The sequence below is a fragment of the Dicentrarchus labrax genome, unplaced genomic scaffold (assembly GCF_905237075.1).
Source record: "Dicentrarchus labrax unplaced genomic scaffold, dlabrax2021, whole genome shotgun sequence".
NCBI lineage: Eukaryota > Metazoa > Chordata > Actinopteri > Moronidae > Dicentrarchus > Dicentrarchus labrax.
The window spans coordinates 8,037,426-8,060,571 of NW_026136707.1; the positions used below are offsets into that span (position 1 = coordinate 8,037,426).

At 39.7% G+C, this 23,146-nt stretch overlaps 1 protein-coding gene across 6 annotated transcripts; it reads left to right on the forward strand.

The window, feature by feature from the left end:
* The first annotated feature begins 3,344 nt into the window (after positions 1–3,344).
* LOC127367137 (polycomb protein SCMH1) lies at positions 3,345–21,786 on the forward strand. Of its 6 annotated transcripts, none has more exons than XM_051406711.1 (17): positions 3,345–3,445; positions 4,178–4,329; positions 6,165–6,236; positions 6,499–6,576; positions 6,895–6,965; positions 7,088–7,322; positions 7,950–8,038; positions 8,255–8,516; positions 14,138–14,382; positions 14,994–15,251; positions 16,217–16,343; positions 16,586–16,786; positions 17,144–17,314; positions 17,996–18,118; positions 19,693–19,824; positions 20,618–20,751; positions 20,910–21,786. In XM_051406711.1, the coding sequence occupies exons 3-17, from the start codon at positions 6,212–6,214 to the stop codon at positions 21,027–21,029; spliced, it is 2,271 nt and encodes a 756-aa protein (XP_051262671.1). In that variant the 5' UTR covers positions 3,345–3,445; positions 4,178–4,329; positions 6,165–6,211; the 3' UTR covers positions 21,030–21,786. The 6 variants fall into 6 exon arrangements, with proteins under 6 accessions (XP_051262671.1, XP_051262672.1, XP_051262673.1 ...); XM_051406712.1 differs by having other exon boundaries at positions 8,258–8,516; XM_051406713.1 differs by having other exon boundaries at positions 3,346–3,445; positions 8,255–8,501.
* Positions 21,787–23,146: the final 1,360 nt, after the last annotated feature.

Here is a 23,146-nt window from a genome sequence, read left to right on the forward strand (position 1 = left end):
ATAAGAGGAAATTACCTCTGAAATTTCTTCTGATGACAGCGATCAAAGGCTTTTGCATCTGCAAATCAAATGGTGCAATTTTCTTTAAATGATTTGCATGTGTTTTGAGTGTGTGGAATCAGGTTTTTGCAAGGCATTTTCAATGTCTTTCAATCCTCAAAATATTATGAAAAATGAGAACCAACTTATAATGCTCATCTTGTCTGTAATATCTTTATCAAAAGCCTGGCTTTATCATCTGGTTACAGTCACATATTGTATATCTCTCCTTGTGTCCTGTTCTGTGCTGTTCTTTATGTTTATAGTGATTTTACTGCATCAATGAAGATACTTTTAGTAAATACTTTATCAAAAAGTATGTACCCAAAAACTTTCACTCACTTGTCTCATGAGTTTTTCTTTCATGAAAACATCGTGTTTTGTGTGTCCAAATTGTTGAACCTTGGGGAAGGCATGATTTTTACTACAGCAGACAGTTGGATGGGACATATTGTCAGTGTTGTTATTTGCCTGTCGAACTCGCTTGTATAATGGCTGATGGACTTTCATAGAGTGCTGGTAGCTCAGTGGTTGAAGCCTTATTAATAAAAAAAACTAGAACCACATGGAGACCCTGACAAACAGACAGGCACACAATATACGGTAGGCATGACTTCACCACACGACACTTGGTTTGCCTATAATTACAGTAACTCAGGCAGAAACTAGAATATGATTAGTCCTGAAATACATCTGAAACAGAACTGTCTGAAAAGGAAACAAAACCAAAGAATTTTATTTTACATAATAAACGGGGAAAAATCTTGATTGAAAGGAAATAAAACGCAGTGATCATTAGAATAAAAGTTTGAGAGTTTAAAGAAGATAGTGAGCGGCAAAAATGACCAGTGTTACTGTGCTGTGATCAGACAAAAGCACAAAATCATCATGATGAAATGAGTGTGGGGAGAGGAAAGTGGCAGAATGATCTGGTCCTGTTTTGTATTAAACAACACTGACCCCTAGTGATATCAGTTAGGATCATCCATAAAGTGATTTGCATAACGTCTGTGTGCATGCAAGTAAAAACACATTTATGTTTCTACATGAAGATGATAAATATTTAAGTACGGTACAATATTTCTGTATGAATGTGTTTCGGTCTGGGAATGTGTGTGTATTTTTGTTTCGCGTGCGTGTGTTTGTTAATACTGTGTATGTAGGTTATGTGCATTTGTGTTTATTCCTCCACATACGTACAATCATAAGAACATTAGATTTAAGACCAGAGTCTGTGGACAATGTGTATCCACGAGGGGAGTGTGTGTGTGTGTGTGTTCTAATAATGGTGCCTGGTGGACTGGGGCTTTCTTTGATGCGATGAAGGCCGACAGGCGTGAAACAGGTCCAATCAGGCGCGTGGGCGCTGCCAATTAACCCTTTTCACCGTGTGAAACCAAACATAATTGCCTGGGGTGCAGGGGGCCACTGGGCCATGGCCTGCCCAGCGTAGGCTGAAATGGGCATTAGCAGTGCTGCCAGGTGACCATTACACACAATTGAACTGCTGGGTTTCTCCAAATCACATAGTTAGACTTGCTACCCAGACCTAATTGGCATGGCAGTACCAAATGGCCCCTATTTCTAATTTTCACACCTACACAATTTATCTAGAATATTGTAGAGATATTGTACTGTGCCAGGTTTATTACTCTACTGCAAGTATACTGTAAATTATATTTTTGCTCAGATTTCACTGGGAGCGTGGATTATGTTTGAAATATTAAATGTATCTAGTACATTTTGGTGTTGCAATAATTCTGTTCAGAATGTTATGATCATCCTAACTGGAACAAATATGGTTAATAAGTTAAGCTATGTGTGCTCTGATAATCAAATTTTATTCATGTTATGCTCAAGGCAAATACCCCAGATTTTTAGTCAAACACCCAAAACTAGAGCACAGTTTAAATGAAACTAGAGCAGCACTCTGTTCGGCAGTAATGCTGCAATAACATCGTTTACTAAAATTCAATTTTTATTCATCTTTAATATTCTTGCGATAAATTAATGATCATGGTTATTAACGTGTGATAAAATGACTGCTTACTATTAATGAAACTTTATTTCAAATCAAAGAGCTCCATAAGAACTGAAAACTCAGTTTCTGCAGCATTCTTATGAGCTGTTCAGCAGTCTCAGCTATGCATGTTGGACTTCTGGAAACTGTTTGTTGGATAAGATATACATAATTGAAATGAAATCACAGTATGTGTTTTTTGGTGTAACTATGTTTAAAGACATGCACATTTAAAAGAATCATTAAAAAACAAAACTGATTGCCATAAATTGTTTTAAATCTGAATTGATGTATCATTCTTTATATAGACTTGTTTATGAACATCTCCTAATGTCAAGATCTTTTTGGTTACAAAAGGATATTAAAAATCCCCTTTACTCATCAAGATCCACTGACGCTATTAGAATAAATATTAGCTTTATTTGCCACATAGAGTTAAGCATACAAGCAATCTGATTCCAGTTTCCAGTAGCTCTCACTGTATTTACTCTCTCAGACATAAACAATGACAAAGACTTTGAACAAAGATAAGGAAACATAAACATATAGCTACTACGGTATGTGCAGACAAGTTGAGATGCATACTCTTTATATAAACAACAGATAGAACAACTCTACATACAAAAACTGCCACTGTAAACTGTGCATACAAGGTTGTAATAAGTGGAAGAGGGTTCATAACATGTTGGAATAAATGTATCAATATCAATATTTGTATGTGGGTATTAGTTTACTGCAAATATCTTGGTATCGGTGTATGTGTCAGCAGATTAGTGGCAAGAAATTACACCTCAGCAGGGCTATAATGTAATAAGTTACCTTAATTTTGCCAAATTGCAACCTCCAAAATGACCACAAAATTGAATCAACACCTCTCCAACGTTATAACCTTCATGAAGGTATACTTTATGGCAGGGCTGTTGTATTAGACTGCATTATTCTAAATTGTACCAATAAACTGGCAACTTGTGTATGCAGGCTGTTAGAAGTACAGCATACAGCCTGCTTATACAGGAATATTATGTAGTTACATGCTATTGCACAAATTGCACTGTGTATTACATATTATGTAAGCACAGTAGATGTTTTGGTATTGCAAAGTAAAAGATAATTGGGATGTCAGATAGATTTTTTGTTTACCCCGGGGCTTTTTTTTTTTTTTCTACATTAATATTGTTTTTTTCCCCTTATGCTTGAAATACCACCGTTTGGCCGCCAGGTGTCGTTGTTTTGTCCCTTTTCCAGCCTCCAGCTTGCCGGTCTGTCTGACTGACTGCCCAACAAGAAATGTTGGTAAAACCCCCTTCCTCATCGTGTAGAGAGAAAAAAATGGCGGACAAGCGCTAAAATCCACACCAGAAACAAACACACACGTTACAAAGCAAGGTAAACATCCTCGGATACACCGAGCAACGTCTCCTTTTTTTTATATATATATAATCTTGACTTCAGCGTTGAGCCCACATTACCCACTGGCTGGCCTCAGTGTGCTGCTATGCTCCCGTTGTGCTAATGCTAATATTTATAATCAGGTCAACGAGCTAGCGCGCAACCTAGCATGCTAAAGCTAGCATCCTAGGCAGTGGGCATGTCTCTTGTGTATCCGTGCGTAGCATAGCATGCTGAATGTGGTGATGGTGTCTGCGCGGCTGCACTGGCTGCACGCATGTGTGATTTCCATTCACTATTATTTATTTTTTTTTGTTGGAGGGGGGGGGGGTTTGATTTACACCCTAGAGGCTACCGTCAACGTAGTGGTCACTCCTGGGTAACATAATTAGCGATGCTGTCACGTAAATGAGCATCTAGCGCGCATGCAAATATAGCAGAGGAGAGGGCGGGCGGTGGGAGGGAGGGAGGGAAGGAGGGAAGGAAAAAAAAAAAAAAAAGGGGGGGTCCCATGTGTTGGCTTTGTGTTTTGAATGAAGCTCAACAGCGTGAGACGTGATATTTTGGGTTATAAATGGGAACAGCGTCCCGTGCAGATGTGAGACAAGTGGTCCTGTAGCTGGACGCGGAGTTTTCAACACTCACTGGTGGTGGTGGGGGGGTTGCAACAGGAGGAAGGTGGTACCTGCTGAGCTCTCTTAATGCCTGTCCTCCTGTCACTTTTCCTAGACTGGGGGAAGGAAAAAAAAAAAAAAAAACAGGGAGCGGGCCGCTTTAATTTGGACGCCATCCCCCTTGGCGGAGGAAAAAGGCGCACTTCTATTGAAAAGGAAATCCATCCGGAGAGGAGAGACGCTGCTAAACGGTTATGAAGTTTTAAGGTAGGTATGTTTATATGCACACAGGGGTCCTCTGTCATTGCGCTTTTAGTCGTACGCTAATGTTAGTTAATTTGTAACAGTCCTCATAATAAAGCTGGTGTGTTTTCTCTTGGCAGATGGTAAACAAGTGTCGCTGTAACTTTGACTGTGTGCCCCTTTATTATTACCTCGCATGTTATTCCTCACATGAGAGTTTTTAGGGCATGTTATTTTGCCATGTTATAAACTCTGGATGTAATCTAAATTGGGGATTATTTGGATTTATTTTGTGTGTAAATACATGCCTCATTGGACTGTGGTCTGTGTTTGACAGGAGAAAGTCAATTGAAGCAGTTGTTTCTATCAGTTTGACCTGTTGACCTGCATGTTGTGTCAGGGTTTGGGTTACAGGACTTAGTGAGCCTCCAAACTTGTGGCCCTTGTCTAAACCCTGACTGTCCACTGATTGATGAGGAGGGATTTTGTAAACATTCGGTATAGTGAAAGGCAATACTTAATCAAAATGCTTGTGTGTTGTTTCTAATATTTTGTCCCCTCTGTTGATATAAATTACTGCCTGTATATGCAGTTATATATACAGCAAATAAATGTCGTGTATTTTGCGCTTTGAAATTAATCTTTAAAGTGTAACAAATCAAATTATATCCATATGTAGTGCATTGTTGGCATGATTTTGGTTCTCTTTGTTGAACTTGCCTCTGGTTACCTCCTGTGATGACCCCCTGCCTGGAGAGACAGCCAGTGAGCTACAAAGATAACAAGGGCAGCTCTCTGGTTTCCCTTTGAAACAGTACAGTTCACATGTGGCACATGTCCATCTGAAAACTCCCGGGTTTTTATTGGTAGGATCAGTTATTTGAGTTAATTAAAACGGTTTATTACCCTCATGTTTAACCCTTAATATAAAGTTTTCCTCTATTTTGCCCCCTTTTTTGTGAAATTTGTTTTGAACTTTTAGAACAAATATATACAAAAACATAAACGAGACAAGTACACACTGACATACAGTTTAATTAAAATATAAAAAGGTAGCAAATAATTGTAAATGCATGTCCAAATATGCTGTGTTTACATTGTCCATAGCTGCCATGATGGTAATGTCCATATTGTCCGTACATTCTCACAGTCTATGTGTATGTACCGTGAGTAATGATTTAGAAGGTAGTTGAGATAAATTGTACAATAAATGGAAAGTTTTCAACCAGCTTTGCAACGTAAGTAGTGTATACAAATGAACAATGTTTATCTTCCCTCCATGCTGGTCGCACCAGAGCTCCCCGCTCATTTGCCTCCCTCGATACGACTGTCCTTGGAGGCGGGCATAAAAAAAAAATCCGGAAGTGAAATTTGTAGTTCTTGAGGGGTACATGAATCGACACACACTACTGAGTTACAAGTCATTTTGCTCTCACATATAATTAAGTTAGTCTAAATCCTAACACATGTACAGTGCGTTTCAGATGCAGAGTACCTCATCTCCTTAAGATAAAGAAACCATATAATTGAGCCATGTCTTTAAACAAAGAGAAGAGATGGATTTCCATTCTCTCAAAATACCCCCTTTACCTGTTACCATACAAAACATTGTTAGGCAGGTTTTAGAAATCCACACTTATTCTTCTTTTTTTTAACTCGCTCAGTTCATCGTTTAAACGTATATTAATACTAACTTTTTCCATCAAATATAAATATTTTAGCTGTATTGTGCATGATTTAACCTGATATATTGTTGCAGCAACGGCAAACCAGTCAAGTTCATCTTATTTCAGATAGTTGCGTTTGGTTCACACAGCTGAAACATAACTACGTTTTGTGGATTTTCTTTATGTCTTTAGAGTGGAAGCCACTGTTGTGTTGTGAGCTTGGTCAGTATTGCTGGAGCATGAGGAAACCTGTACCGCAGAAAGGTAAGAATGCATTATGTCAGAATTCTTTCCAAGATGTATTCATAGTAGCTTGCAGAAAAAGCTAGAGGAATGCCACATTTGAATCTAAGTTCATTCTAACCAATCCCTTTTCTGTGCAGGCATACTCATTTATTATCTTGTAATAGCCCTGTAATCCCAGACAATGTTTGGATCAGTGAGGGTAGCAGGTATTGCAGGGTACTGACTGATGCGAAAATTACCTGTAGTTGAGAGCTTAGTCTGTCTTTCTTGGCCCCTATAGCGATAGAGTGGAAAGATGCCAGAAGGATCAAGCATGCCCGGAGTGGACGGCCCTCCCGGGTGCCCTCACAGTACCAAGGTAAATAACCCACAGCAGCCAGTGATGTATGAAGTAAGTTTTAGGCAATTCCAACAGGAAACAGTGCCCAAGGATTTGCCTCAGCATTGGTTCATTAATCATCAAGACAAAGTTTGCTACAAATGTTGATAACAGATTTTAAGCCTCATGTCTCTTTGTTGTTTTGGGGCTTACAAAGCATGTAAAATGCAACATAAAATGAATTCAGTTAATTTTTTATTTTGTATAGTGCCAGTTAAAACCATGACTAGAAAAACACATCTTAACATTACTGTAATATGATATGGGTCTTTTTGTGCTCCTCTTGTTCTTCTACAGGGCATTTCAGCTGGGAGAAATACCTGAAAGAGACGGGTGCCATTGCTGCACCCTCGTCTTGCTTCAGACAGGTGAGGAAGATTGCTAATTTGATTATTTGAACTTTAACTCTGTCTCCACTGCTGTCATTATGCTGCCAATCTCCAACTTGTCTAATTTGTCAAGCACTTCTATGTCTATCGTCACCATCCAGAGCCTCACACCTCCACTTAACGAGTTCAAGGCAGGGATGAAGCTGGAGGCCCAGGACCCGCGAAACACCACGTCAACCTGCATAGCCACGGTGGTGGGCCTGACAGGCTCACGGCTGCGGCTGCGCTTGGACGGGTCTGACAACAAGAACGACTTCTGGCGCCTGGTGGACTCGTCAGAGATCCAGCCGATCGGCAACTGTGAGAAAAATGGAGGCATGCTGCAGCCGCCTCTTGGTAAAGAAGCACAAATCACATTACTTTTATTTTATACGTTTTCTTCACATTATATTTTCTCCTTTTCTTTTCTTTGTTTTTTTTTTTTGTAAAATTTTGTCCACTAGGTGTCAGTGACTGATAGCGCAGGATATCAATGTGTCATGTTAATGTCTATAAATTAAATAAACTTCCTGACACTGCTTAGAAAGCCTCCTACTCAGGACATTTTTGTATTGAATACTTTGGGGGAAAAGACAGAAGAAGAACACCCTGTTATCTGCTTATTTAGCCTTTTATCACAAAGTGTTGATGGTCATATCTTAAATTTAATAATTTTCTTAATTGTTTGGTGTACGAAATGTAAAAAAGAAAATGATGAAAATGCTCATCGTAATTTCTCAGAGCCAAGGTGACGTCTTCAGATGTGTTGTTTTGTTTGACCAAAAGTTTAAAACTCAGATATAGCTCAGAGAAAAGCAGCAAACATTCACATTTAATAAGCTTGTATCAAAAGGAAAATTACTGAAAATATAAATCAGTTATTAATAGGTTAATTAATAACTATTAATAGTTGTAGATTAATCAGTGCTGTTTTTTCATAATTTGTCTGCATCAACGTCACCATGTTCATCACCTCTTCTTCAGGTTTCCGTCTCAATGCGTCCTCCTGGCCCATGTTCCTTCTGAAAACACTAAATGGAGCTGAGATGGCACCCTCTCGCATCTTTCACAAGGTACCTGTACGAGGCTTACGAGCTCAACGCACTCTAGTTGTTGTCTTATATCAGGGAGAAACAAGCATGATTATTATATAATTATACTTACTCATTTATAGCAGAGTTCACCTGGATCTTTTGGTCTGACAGTATTCACCCATAGCAAAAATTCACCAGATTTTACTGTCCCAACCTCAACCCTGACCCCCTTTTCTTTGACCCCATGTTCCCCAGCAGGAGCCTCCTGCCCCGGAGCAGAACTCCTTCCAGGTAGGCATGAAGCTCGAGGCGGTGGACCGTAAAAATCCCCACTTTATCTGCCCGGCCACAGTGGGAGCGCTGCGCGGTGTAGAGGTGCTGGTCACCTTTGATGGCTGGCGGGGGGCCTTTGACTACTACTGCCGCTATGACTCGCGTGACATCTTCCCTGTTGGCTGGTGCACCCTCACTGGAGACAACCTTCAGCCGCCTGGCACCAAAGGTCTGGACCTTAACAGTAGGCGGGAGATTTTATGAAAAAGCCTATCACATGTTTGTCGTTTTTTTAAATGTGTCTGTTCATCCAGATTACAAAAAATATATAATTGCACTTATTTTTAGGCTGCCAGTATGCTACTTCATAACTGCTTGTCAGATGGTCAAATAGCTTTGGAAACCCCCCACCCACTCAACTATTTGATGTTGGAATTGAGAGGGGGTGTTGTCCGACCATTTCTGAAACGTTCATAATGCTCACTTCATGTCAGCTGTGAGAAAGGAGCCATGGTTCTCTCAAGCTCTTTCTTTACACAATCACAACAGAGTGCAACAGATCAGTGCCTTCCAGGAGACAGAAAAATGTGCGTTATTATCCATGTATTTAAACAATATTGCGTCTCCCCCCCTCTTTATGATGGCCAGCTGTTCACCCGTCTTTGATTGTGGCTGTTCAGAACAACACTTTTGTCTTCCCATGCTCTGAGCACGTCATATTTTAATTTTGTTGTACAATGTTACAACGTAATGACAAATACACTTCCTTGATCATTGAACTAGATCTGTTCAAGCATAATGTGACCGTTATTGGCGTTTTTGGGTTTAATTTGTCCCAGTTTTGTGCTTAGGGTCTCTGAGATTTCTGCCTCCACTGCTGTACAATGGAGGTAAATTTTGTTACAGCCTTTAAAAATTGACCCTGTTAATCTGTATAATATAACAGTCTACAGTTTTCATTTCAATTCTTCTGTAGAAAGTGTTTGCAGTTGTTTCTGGAATAACACCATGAGCACCACAATCAAATTATATTCCCCTCCACTGTATTGTTGAGGAGGTGGAACCTCTAGAGGATATTTCAAAGCCTCAGCATGTTAAACCACATCTGTCTCTGTGGCTGGTGAACACTAGAGTAAATGAGGAAATGACCAAATCTGTTTATTTTATTTTTTTGCAGTTTGAATGAACTGACACTTTAAAGGCTACACACTCATGGTCCGCCTGCACAGGTGTTTTCACTTACTCACCTGATCGGATGTCTTTTCAGGACAGTGGAAAAGTGTGTTCAAAATGTGCTTTATTGACGTGTTCCCTCTTTCTCTCCACTTACAACTTATACTTTTATCATTCTTATTGGTATGTTGAGATGGACGACCTCACAAAATTCCCATCATAGCTCGAACCAACTTTAACCTGAGCAGAGGTCCAATCAGTGAGGTTAACTGAAAGCGCCTGTATGGGTGTGCAGTGCACTGCAGGGCCTTCAACAACACCAGGTTGTTAAAATTAGGTTTATGACTATAGTATACAGGGGTGGGGACACACATTACATTATATTACTATATAAGATTTCATATTTAGCATATTGTACCCAAATTGTAATAATTAGGTTATATTAGGGTGTCTGTCTTTGGTGACAATTAGAAAGTATTAAAGTCTTAAACGCCATTTTCCAAGGTATTACATTTTGTAGGTTTTTTTCAGTGTGTATATTTGTTCAAAGAGGTTGTATGCTAAAGTTTGTGAATTTTATCATTGTGTGGAATCCTGCAAGTGCAATGGATAACTGTTGGCTCACTCATTGACCCACCGACTGACGGCTGCTTGATAATGTTAGGTGAGAGCTCTGTGTGTTGGAAAGCGACGAATGTAGGCTCGATGGGGATCACTGCTGTCTGGTCCCACATGCAAAGTACTAGCCATAAAACCACTATGGGACACAGACATCAGGTGTCTTATCTAGCGTGCATTTCTTTGCTACACAACCGTTCCTACCCACCTCTAGCTCAAGTGTGTGTTTGTGTTGTAGGGAACAAGATGGTGGTTCTAGCTCTCATCTATTACAGATATTACTCCTTCTAAAAAAATAAATAAACTTGCATTGGTTTAGTGACTCTTTGTTCCCACTCCACCTATCGTTCTTTTGTTGCATTGATGGTCAAAGGAGTTATCACAAACTCAGACTGTTAAATCGTGCTGTCTTACAGTCAGTGAAAAGTTAGTGTGCGGCTGGTGTAACAGGTTAGAACTTGAAGGGGCAATGAGGTCTTAAAATGTATGGAAAGGGTGGTAAAAGGTATCAATTTAATTTAAGGATTCCTGCCTGTACCCGTTATATACAAAGACTTGAATGAACACATCCATGAGGAAGTTGAAACAAAGGGAGTGGAAACAAGGGTACTATTTATTCCTGTGTGGGACTCATTTGTAAAGATGTTGCGTTTATTTTGTCCATCCACTGTATTTTCACATACTGTTAGAATCTGAGATACATTTGCACAGCAAATCCAGTGCATAACAAGCACTTTTGTGGTAAAACATTGCATATCTTGTTTGCCACAATAGTGATTAGATATTAGATTGATATTTTACTGGAGTTTTACTGTTCGTTTTCATTGTGTTTGTGGTGTATCACAGTTTGCAGCGCGATAAGTACATCATCAGCCTGAAGGCATCATTAGCAACAGTTGATCAAATCATCAACATGCGTTTGCTATTTTTAATTCCTGGCGCCGCTGTTGAATCCCCTTCCAGATAACATTTTCATTTGAACTGTGTTTGATATCCAAGATCCAGTAACATCCAGTCCAGCTTGTCAAATGTTAAAATAGGCATGCCTGTGGTTTTTGCCAGCATTTGCGTCTTTGTTTTTCCATTTAGCAGACAGGTTTTCTTGTCACCAGAGATTTGTCTATTAAAGCTGGAGCATTTCAGAAGTTGTAGCCATGTTAACTTTCACAACACAAGAAACAAGAGCCAGACACAGAGCTGGGAACTGGAGTAAGCAACTTGTTAGACAAGAAACATAAAAGGAAGTAGTGGATACAAGGGTTATCAGCCGCAGGGTCAATTGCACTCATCTGTTAGAATCCACAGTATGTGAAGGAGTGCAACAGGAAGGAGGGAAATGGGGAGGCAGGACATGTCTTTGTAGCTTGCTAGTGTTTTATGAAGGCCTGGCTGTCACCCAGTTGGCAGAGTTGGACCATGACGTGGTTGAAACGAGCCTGGGTACCCCTCCACAGGCCTCTCGCTGGCACCCTGGCTAACGGTTTGATTAGACACCTCGGAGAGAATTGAGTTAAGAGATGGTATAGAAACGCTGAGAAAAGACAGACATATGCTGTGGAAGGTGGACTGTTTACATTGTCAGCAGATGGTGGGAGGAGAGAAAAAGAGAAGGGAGGAAAAAGAAAGAAAAGGAGGAGCAACGCAAAGGAAGAGTGGTAGAGGAGGACAGGGCAGGAGGAGAGGGTGAATCTGAGGACAGCTGTGCAGACAACCACACACTTTTGACTTTTGTTTGGCCAAGAGAGGTAAGTAAAGATGAATGAAGTTACAGAAATACAGTCGGAGTGATAGATTAAAAGCACTGGAGAAGTTATCTTCCTGTAATATGAAGCTGGCAGTGGTAGCTTTGTGAACTCAATGAACTCAGTGCACTCAGGGGAGAGAGGGGGAAAAAAGAAGGATTTGCTTGTTGCGCGTTTGTTTGGCTGTGTTTACAAGCACTGCCAGTGATCAATGAACATGTAACCTCAAGCTCTCTAAACCTTTTAAACATATTATCTAGGTTCCGTCCAATCTGTGTAGGATCAATCAGGTGTCTTGTTTTTTTTTTTCTCTTCTTCTTAGCTTCACAGTGGCTCCCCTATGAAAAGTAGTAGTAGCCTGCAGACTAAGCTTTGCATTGATTGGTGTGAAAGTGTGTCTAATAAGTACAGCCCCACGGGCCAAGACCTGTGTTATTGAATGTTGCCGCTGCTCGCGTAAATCTGTCCCGGGTTGATCCAGGATAAATTCCAGTGCATTTTAGTTTGTGCAGTGTGTGTGTGTGTGTGTGTGTTTGCGTGTGTGTGTGTGTGGGCTTGCAGGTGCATGTGAAGCTTGATATCTGGGCTATACTGTGGTTTGTTCTTCTGTGTGGTTGTTTTTTCATGAACACATTTTTGACGTTTTGCCAGCTGTGTTGGCTTATAGAAAGTAAATGTCCTATTTGGTTGTTATTATTTATTTATTATATGCCCTGCTCTAAATGATTTTACCATGTGGTTCGTGGGATTTCTGAAATGCTTCCCATCAAGAAGTGTAGGGTGCGTGTTCATGGGTGGGAGTGTGAGAGATACATTTTAAGACTGTCTCACAGCTGTCAGCAGCTTACTTTTTTTATTAGGTTTTATTCCTCTGGCTTTTAAGGTGTTCACACATTTCTTATTTTTTATTCTAGCCAGCAGGAACTTGACGGTAGAACCAAAGAAAATCATCTTTAATTACCTGTGCTTTCTTTCAAAACAGCTCCTTCACCTCTTGCCTGATATCTTTCAGTCCTTGTTTTTCCTCTGCTTCATCTTCATCTTTTGTTGGTTGTTTTGGATCACAGGTAATGCCTGTTTGTCTGATTACACAATATACATTACACAATATACTACTGTATTAATATAATGTTGGTCCACCATATACACGTGATAATTCTACATATTTTCTTGCTTACTTTGATTGTTATCTGGTCGTGCAGAAGGTTAGGTTTTATTTGCTCAGGTTTTGTGTGGATTATGCGTGGTAATGAACTATATCTGGGACGACATGTTCTCAAAACCTGGGCAAAATACCTCAAACTTAATGCATGAGTAGATACAATTAGGGCTTAGTGGAAAATGTGGGGTTTTTTTGCAATGTGGATGAACCAACCTTTAATCCTGCGAGAGAAAGTACCATGATTACCACAGTGTATGGATGTTAATTAATCATGATTAATTGTTCTATTATTTGCCCCTCCCTTAATCTGACTACCATTTAGAGAAATCTTAGTACAGTGAGTCAGTTCTGTGACCTTATTTCTGTGAAGAAAGCCAACTAAACCCTTTGAGTTCACTGAACGGTTAAAACTCATTGAATGAGCAGTCTTATGAAGCAAATCGAAGCATGCACTTCTTGATGTAACCTCTCACCCCTTTTCCTTCTCTCACTGTTAAGCACACTACAGTCTGAGAGATGTAGTGTGTTGTCCTCAGGCTTATAACTGAGGAAGGAAGTTCAAGTGAGGAGAAATATTTCACTGCTGAGGATGTTTGACCTTCTTTGCTGTTGTGCTGCTGTGAGAAGCTAGAGCTCAGGTGTTATGAACAGTCTTGATTTAATTCTGAAGGAGTTGAACATACTGAAGGATTTTACATTTTTAAGAAGTTTGATGCTACATATTTTGAAAAGTAAGTGATACATCACTTGCTGTTCAGTATTTGAGAAAGGTATTTAGAGCATAGGTGAGTGCTGGTAATACCTGATGGGCCACTTGGAATGAGAAAAGTTGGTTGCAGCTATAGTAAAACAGTTGCTAACAACTTAAAGGCTTCTTGGGTGTGTTTGTCATTCTGCTGTGTGTTAGTGTTATTAGCAAGTTATGTGTGTGTGGAAGTTAATTTTGAATAAACTCAATATATTTTTCTCCTGTCATTGACATCACATAACCAGATAATGTAGTCTCAGTTTATCAGTAAATAACTACTCTGACTGTTTTAACATTATAACATTGATCAAATGTGGAGCCTCGAGCTATAATCCTTAATTAGTTCCTTTTTCGCTGTTATGCCACAGCTTTTTTACTCAACCCCCCTTTTCTTTTGTGTCTGCCCATCTTTGACCATACAGTAGTGTTGCCTAAGAGCCTTGGGGCATTGACAGACGGGAGTGTGGAGACCCCAGCCATGCACCCCACCCCCACGGTGGGCAGACCTCCAGGTCAGAGAGGACGCAAGCCAGGCCGCAGGAAAACCAAGGTGACGGGGCCCTGGAATCAGAAGGGCTCAGCGTTGGGACCACCGAGCATCCAGCCAGGCAAAGGCTTGGAGCCCGTCAAGGTTCCCAAGAAACGAGGGCCCAAGCCTGGCAGTAAGGTAGACATGAAGTTTTTAGATACCATCAGATAGTCTCCTTTGATTGCAGGGTCAATTCACCCAAATTCCAAAAAAAAAATTTACATCTAATTGTGTGCATATACTTTTGATTTTATTTTCCCAGGTTTTGCAATATCTGTCTTAAGATTTCTGCCTCCCTCATACACTGGGGGTGAAAGCTAGACTGTTTCTTCGATTCTACAAGGACTACGTCTGTCCACAGTGAAGTTTAATTGCCGTGGAATATTTCACTGCTGTGTGTACCACAGACAGAATTCCTTTCACCTCCATTTATGTTGTGGTGGCAGCAGAAATCTCAAATATGCAAATATGTCAAAACAGGGTCTCAAAACCAAACTACTGATTTTACATTGCTAAATACTATTGGAGGTAAAATACAATTTGTTGTGTGAATCGTGACTTCTCAAAATTAGTGTTTTTGTGATATTTCTGCTCACATCTGATAAGCAACAGTGCTGAAGTGGTTTCACAAGCCTTGGATGCATGTAAACATGTTTGACCTTGACCTGGGGGAGCATTGTCATTGTAGAATATCACAGCATGAAGAGTTTGCCCCACTTGACTCTTTTCTCTTTGTTCTTTGTTTACAGTTGGGCTGGGCAAAGAGAGCTGGCTGGCTGGAAGATGCCATGGCTGGCCCAGGGCGGCCAGTGACTGGCCCAGGGCGAACCAGGGGCAGACTACCTGCCAACTGGGCACAAAGGATAGCTCTGCAGCAGGCCCAGACTCAGGCAGAACCTATCAAGATCCCAAAGAAAAGGGGGCCCAAGCCGGGCAGCAAGGTAGCTGTCCAGAACTTACACATTCACACAGGCATCACTGAACCAAGCATTTGGCTCCATGAGGAGGTAACTTAATGGGTATAATTTCTATACCACGTAATACCTCACTAACTAGCATTTTTAGCAACAGTATGTGCTGTCCAATGCCAGCCTTCTTTACATAGACAAGTTTTGTTGTCCATGGCAAAAATGAAAGAAAAATAACAATTGTTTCTGTTGATAACAATGTTATGTTTATCCCTGCTCCGCCACATCTTGCTCTCATCTCTGTTGTTTCTGTCTATCTTACCAGTAATACAGGATTCCCCCTTAAAAGAATACATACGGGAATATCTTTCAATATGTTAGCTGTCTTGGGTTAACATTTATAAGTAAATGCCTTGCTGTTTGTTGATGTTTTTTATTGAGGCAGATTGAGCTGGTTTCCATGTCAAAGACATCAACAGTTCCAAAACACAGTGGTTGTCCACAACTAATGTTTGTATGCTGGCAAAGTCCGTAGCTGCACTCATCAGGTCCCAATAATGTACTAAAGAGAGATTTATGTAGTAGTCAATTTTCCTTTTAACCTTTGTTTTGTTTTTACTGATTTTAAACCATGTTACATTTACAGAAAGGCACTTGTTGTATGAGTTTGAATATGAAAGTAATAACTAATTACTATCAATCGAAATATAATCAAAATTTCAATATGCCAGTAGTGCATTATACAAATCGCAGAAGGTAAAATGTGACAAAACATTAGAATGACGTGCTGTGGTATTGAAGAGATACCCTGGCTGATAAATATTGATTTTTACAAAAACATCTTTGCTTGGTATAGATTCCAAAGAATGTAACAATCGTTTTTTAAGTGAAAATTAAATTTGTGATGCAAAATCATATCGCAATATCTGTCAAAATACTCGCAGTATGATGTTTTTGCCATATTGTGCAGCCCTAGTATGAACTATATGTAAACTGTATTGATGCAATGAACCAGTAGAGATTGAAATGTTGTAAAATGATCCAATGTGTGTGTTTGTATCCAGAGAAAACCACGCGTGGTACCTAATCCAGTCCCCACGTCTCCCACCAGCAGTACCCCAGAGCCCGACACCAGCACTGTGCCTCTGGACAATGCCACAATCCCCAACTCTGCACTACAGGCTCCAACAGGTACACAACATCCACAGACCTGGACATACAGCACACTATCACTGCTGAATATACTTTTCTGGGATGCTCAGTGCATGTGTAAGACTATGGTTAATTTTGTCATGCTCATACTACCATACACTCACTGCCACTGCCTTTTGTTGGCAACACAATCTGACAAATAGTGCTTTAAAAGGTTTAGGATCAAATAAGTCATATAACCTTCAATATTGATTCCTCTGGTTGTTGTTTTGCCCCCGTAGTTTGTGTTTACCTAAACAAGTATGGCAAGGTGGGACCTCATTTGGACCTGAGGCGTATCCAGCAGCTCCCAGACCACTTTGGACCAGGCCGGGCCTCTTCTGTGCTTCAGCAGTGCGTTCAGGCTTGTGTGGACTCCGCCCACAACCAGGGCACAGTCTTCTCCTGTCTCAAGTCTGGACAAGGAGGCGAAGTAATTTCAGGTGGGACTTTTCTCTCTATCACTCTCCTCTTCCTGTGGAAAGGTTTTATGAAACAGCACATTAAGAGGACTTTGCTGTATTGTTCATCCGTTTTTGGTGGCGATATCACATCTTTGTTCAGTTATTTTCTATTAGACCAGAATGTAGGGCTGTTGTCAAAGGATCAGCCTTGTTATATGTAAATTCTGATATGGTATATATTACATAATATGTGGGATCTAAAAATCTTTTTAGAAAGCTCACTCACATCAGTGAACATGTTGCTTTGACTCATTTTTTTGCATTTCAAACAAAAGACTACATTTTCACTGAACAGAATTTTATCTTCTGTCTGTTGCCCCTGTTTGTCCTGTGTAGCCTACTTTGACCAGCAGCAGCACACCCTGACCCTGCCCACAGTCAGCAGTGTCACCTACGTTCTCCGCTTCCTAGAAAAACTCTGCCACAACCTTCACTGCGATCCTCTGTTTGGCAGCCAGCCTGTAGCCAGAGGAGGCCTGCACTACGACAGTCACACATACACTGCAGGTCAGTGCTGCTGTTCTCTCACTGGGTATTCACATGCACATCTTCATTGTGAATATTTAGTGAATATGGGGTGGGATATCGGCTTTGAGGCATATTTATTACGCTGGAAAGCAACAGTAGACACATTTTCCAGAGAGCAGTTAGATTGTATGTTTACATATTATTGAATTTGACAAGAATGTAAGAATAAAACAGTGCTACATGACACATTTTATATAGATTCTGTTAGTCTTAATGAAGCAACCTTCAGGGCACAAGATATCGGTCTTTTCATTGTGTGTTATATTTGTAAGCTTTTTTGTAGGAGATAAAAACGGTCTGCCTTACTCATCTCGAGATGTTGGCAGTAACCTCCTTATTAATAAATCCTATTAATACTCAAGGGAGGTGCAGGAGTATCTGTATGTTTTACACTGCGGTACAAAAGACAGATCACTTGTTTTAATGTGGGAAACTTCAAATTCCAAGTTTAGATTTCTTGGGAACAAGAATACAACAACACATAATTTAAAAGGTTTTATATTTCCAGTAAATTTGTTTTTGTTTATTTCACTATTTAGCCTCTGTGAGCAAAATAAGAATGTAACCAAATGATATGCAGTCTGCACCACCTATCTGTACCTCAGTCCCCTCTGAATGTCAGTCTGTATCAACTGTTTCCTCCGTATGTGCTGGTTTTAGAGAGGAGAACTTTTGGCGACAGCCTGACGACGGGCCCGGGCAGGGGCAACAAGCGGTTCCTCCTGGACTACAACAGTCCACTGCCTCAGAAACTGGCCAAAATCTCCCGGCACTCCACTGATGGTATGTTACTTTTACTACTTTTATCTACCCTGGGCCTAATTCCCCACCTCCATAAATTATTTTTTAAAAATCCTATTTAGACAGAGCAGAGAGAAAAACACAAGTGTGTGACAGTGTGACTTATTTCTCCTATATATTAGAGGATAATATGGCAGCTAATGGTGCCCAAATGTTATCATACCCACTTTGTGCTTTGCTGGATCAGTGTATATTTGAGGTTTTCTTCTCCTCATTTCTGTTATATAAAATGCCATTGCATAGTATTTTTCTTTGTTCTATATTTGTGTGTGAGGAAAACAAATTGGAAATGCGCTTAAATCATAGGATTTCACTGATTAAACAAGCCTTGCACTCACGTGTAGAATATTTGCTTATGTAATCAGTGGCTCTCAACTCTAATGCTGCACCACCTTTTATATAAGACTTTTCATTCTAAAAATCATCTGCTCTGAGTTGTCCATTAAATTATATAAAAGAAGGTAGTAAAACAGAAGGAGCTCTTGGCTCAGGAGTGAGTGCTATTAAGTTCTGGGTCAGGAGGTTAATCATTTAATCATCTTTCAATGTCCTCAAATTTTAATTAAGTTAATGGAATACTTGAAGTATTTATGTAAACGGGTAATATCCCCCTTAAAAGGCCCTTCCACTTTTACAGAAGGCCAGAACACAGTCAAATCACAGTTTTATGTTCTCAGGGTTACAGGCAATATTACGGTGAAATGGTTCATGGTCCCGTCGCTACCCTAAAGCCTAATCACTGAAATCTCACAGACTTAGCTGACGTCACCCGCTTGAGTGTGAGAGGCTGCAAGGGTCCAAAGTTGCACAAATAGGAATGGGGACGGTACACGCAGCATGAGTTCATTGCAACATATTAGTGACATCTTTCGAAACACTTCTCAAAACATACTCAAAAAGGTGTTTCATTAATCCTGGCACACTGTTTTGTTTACCAACATGTCTTGTCTGTGTTATTATTAGAATTTATCTTTATTGTTTTGGGCTTTAACTTTATTTTATTTCTGTATTATTTAATTTGCTAGATTTATTTGCCTCTGCACTGAAATGTTTTAATCCTGGTTCAACTATGTAAAGCACTTTGTAACTTTGTTTTTGAAGTGTTAAAAGTGAAATAAATATTATATTATTAGATGACATTACATTGACAACATGTTCCATAGCCAGCAATTGTGGGTTTCTTGGAATTTTATTCAAGATTTTTTTACTTTCTTTACGACCAATAGACCTGATTTGAAAGTCTTACTGAGTGTACGAGAGGTAATTGACAAATAATCCAATTTACTTTACTTTTCGTCAAAACAGCTTCACACACTTTCACCTAAACTTATTTTTTCTTGTTACTTCTCGCATGTTTGTTAACACTTATCTGAAACATGTCTCAAAGTGTGTGAGTGTGGAGATAAATCAGTCAGTCGAATTCCTTTTGTGCTGCATTTTAACAACTATATATTTATATATATCATGTTGGATTGGCTGGTGCCCCCTTTCATTATTTTGGTTCATCTGTGTCTCTACTTTATTTCACTGGTGAATCCTGTGTTTGCATCTTCAAGGCGAATCCTTCATGGAGAACAGTGTTGCCGTATCAGAGCACTTAAAGAAGAGCCCTCTCTCTCCAAACTCTTCGGTACAAACTTCTGGCCTGAGGTCTCCCTCCAAGCTGCTGCATCATAACAACTCTACAGGTAGGAAGAGACGCTGATATAGGAAACATTGTTGCTCTCTACATTTGCTCAACATTTCAGTGCTTCGGTGTAGCGATTCAAATGTCTAAGTGGGCAATATTCAAACAGGATGCATGGGACTGCATTTCTGCAGGCGAGTTGACAATGAAATACAATTCAAGAACTCAACTTTGAAGGCTTATCAGACACCAAAACACTGTATGGCGGTTTAAAATATTTTTAAACACAAATTATAACTCTTTGTTTACATTACAAAGAAATCTCCATGGATTGTGCAATTTCACATATTTAGTTGGCCAACATAGTACTTTAGCACTTTAGGCTTTAACCAAAACAGCTTTTAAGGCTAATGAGGATACATTTAAATACTTGTATCACATTTTATAGTCGCTGAATAACAGACATAAAGACATTCTGTTTGCTGCAAGAGTTGTATCTTTACAAGATGAATAATTTTGATACATTTAAAAGCTGTCAAAGCTGGTCCCAGACAGTTGGAATAACATAGGGGTAAAGGAGGGCAGATAAAGTCCATAAACAGTGGACTGTTCTGTTTATACATGTTTGTCGGCATATACTCTCTGTTTGGTTATACATTTTAGGTTCCACCCAGACAAATGCAGACATGGGCAGATAAGGAAATATTTTTCTGAATTGTATTTTGGTATTGCAAGCTAAAGTCTATCATAGTGCTTGGCCAGTTAGAGGATCGTTGCAAAAAATTGAAGAACGTAACAGTATACGCACTGAGTGAATGTCCCCATGGATTTGAGCTTGTGCCTTGAACTTTCAGGCTCAGGCAGTTTCCGAGAGAACCCGAGGCCGGGTGGTCAGGACCCCAACCTGTGGACGGTGGAGGATGTCATGCAGTATATCAGAGATATCGATCCCGTGCTGGCCCCACATGCTGACCTTTTCAGAAAACATGTATGTATTTTTTCATAATGGTGAAGACGCTTCAAATAACTGATGTGTATACATTTTTCAGATTGTACTAGACATCAATTTTTGTTTAGTACAAAATTTGTTGGACAGCTTTGCTAAAAAACTGTTAATTCAATTTCCCCTCCTTCCCTCTGCTACAGGAGATTGACGGCAAAGCACTCCTCTTGCTGCGTAGCGACATGATGATGAAATACATGGGCTTGAAGCTCGGCCCTGCCCTCAAACTCACCTTCCACATCGACAAGCTCAAACGGGCTTAAGGTCAGCCGACCAGTCGTAGCCTTCCAAAGGACTAAACTCCAACCCCGCCTCCCTGTTCTAGGATCAGTATATCATGCACTGCATATTGGACATATTCTGACCATTTACATGTAGCAGCTTCCATCAGAACATATCTGGTATTATATACCCCTGTCCTGACCTCATCCAATGAGGAATGTTTATTTTGTGTAGCACAATCCAGCCCTAAGGCAGCATGGGATACGTAGGATTACCCACTTGTCCGTCATCTGTTTTGCATTTCAGTATAACTTGAAGAGTCATATGTGGCCATTTTAACTGTAAAAGGCTTTTTTGGCCTGCTTTTATTATGTTACATTTATTCTGAACATTTCATATTTTGTACTTCATGGATATATGGACTTGTATTTTTGCCTTTTTCAATGGTTTGTGTGGGACATGCTAAAAGAAAGAAAAGAAAGAAAACACTACATTCATCCCAATAGTTGGGAATGCCTCTGAATAATGTCTCTGTTTGAGGCACAATTTTGCAACTACAACAATATTAGTTATGGGGAGAAAAACATTTTATGAAGAAAATAAAAAAAGAACACTTTATTCTGAAAATACTGCCATGAGGAAATCTGTTTCTTTTCTCTTATCCTGGATGTTGTTTACAATGCCTTGTCTTGTCTTTGTTATTTGTACTTTTTTAATTTTTTATACTATATTATTATAGTTCCTACATGGAGAGCCCTATCATACTTAACATTGTTCAATAAATATATAATAATTCAACTTCTCTTGGTTTATTTTTTCTGTGCTTTTTGTTGTGCGATGTCGACCTTTAAAGCCCTAATCACATATTGTTTGCACCTGTTCTTACACTCTGTTGCTAAATAGCTTGCTTTGTTTAATCATTTATTGAGTTAAGACAATATTTTGTGCCTTTAATTTACCTGACCTTTTCAAACAGACTCATAAGATACAAATGTCCAGTTTGACAAGTCTGACATTTTGAGGCTGTAAAAGCTATATATATTAAGTATACTGAGTTAAAGTTGACAATTGTGTTTAAAAGCACATGCATATAGATTAATTACATTGTAATTCATGTTGTTGGTTTAATTTTTACATTTTCCATAGTTCACCAACAGAGGGCAGCCCAGCCCAGTCTACCTTTTTGCAGTGTGTCTCCTTGCTGTTTCTCCTTGGGACTCTGACACGCTTGGCCATGGGTGGCCATATCTCCATCTGGTAGAGTCAGCATGATAATCTCACGGATATTTTTATACCATGTAAAGATGACTTCATATGGTTTGTCATTCTTTTGTTGCTCATTTGTCAGCATTTCTCCTGTATTACTGTGTAGTTATTTATTTTCCATTATTTAAAGACTCTTCTATGATTATGTGAACCTATTGTTCATGCTGTTTCTGGTAAATATTGCTGTCATTGTTTCTGACAGTACAGTGAGTGGGCTATTAGGCTTGTGGGTGAAAAAATTACTTGTGTCTACTGAAGCAGCTCAGCACAAGAAATAAAACCTAACCACATCCTCCTAGTGAAAACAGGAAAACATATCACTTAGGGTTGAAAACGGTGACCAAACCCACTGATTCTAACTGACATGGATGAGTATGAATGCATGTCTCTGTGTGTGAGCATATGACACATGCACACACAATCTGTGCTGTGTTTGTGTGTTATGCTCAGGCACATGTGACAAGCTCAGAGCTCGTGGCTGATGCCTGTGCTTGTTGATGTGTAATAGTAGCCAAAGTGCTATGCATGAAGCCAGTGCTATTTATAGAAATAACAGCTCCTTGTGCTGCATATTGTGTTTGTGAAGATTGTGAAGCGAGTTTTTACTTTAGCTCTAACACCACAGTGGGGTTTTTATTAGGTGCCATTCTTGTTTCGCTGATAGGGCAGCAGGCAGAGGCATTAAAGTATAAAGTTGAATAGTCAACATCACTGGTTCTCTGAAAACATACAAGCAAGATAGCTTATCTTTACTGTTATGACATATAGTGGAATTTAGGTACATTGGGGAAATTCTGCCCCTGATATTTACCAACAATGCTGTACAGTGCTCCTGAGTCATCCACTGTCTTTGCCACAGCAGTTGTACACCATGTACAGCAGTGAGACAGTT

What these genes read in the sequence shown, in the direction of transcription:
- LOC127367137 (XM_051406711.1), top strand. Translation starts at nt 6,212, where the DNA reads ATGAGGAAACCTGTACCGCAGAAAG. An exon ending in CAAAGGTCTGGACCTTAACA is followed by an intron (nt 8,517 to 14,137) that starts GTAGGCGGGAGA and finishes TTGACCATACAG; the next exon opens with TAGTGTTGCCTAAGAGCCTT. An exon ending in CTGACCTTTTCAGAAAACAT is followed by an intron (nt 20,752 to 20,909) that starts GTATGTATTTTT and finishes CCTCTGCTACAG; the next exon opens with GAGATTGACGGCAAAGCACT.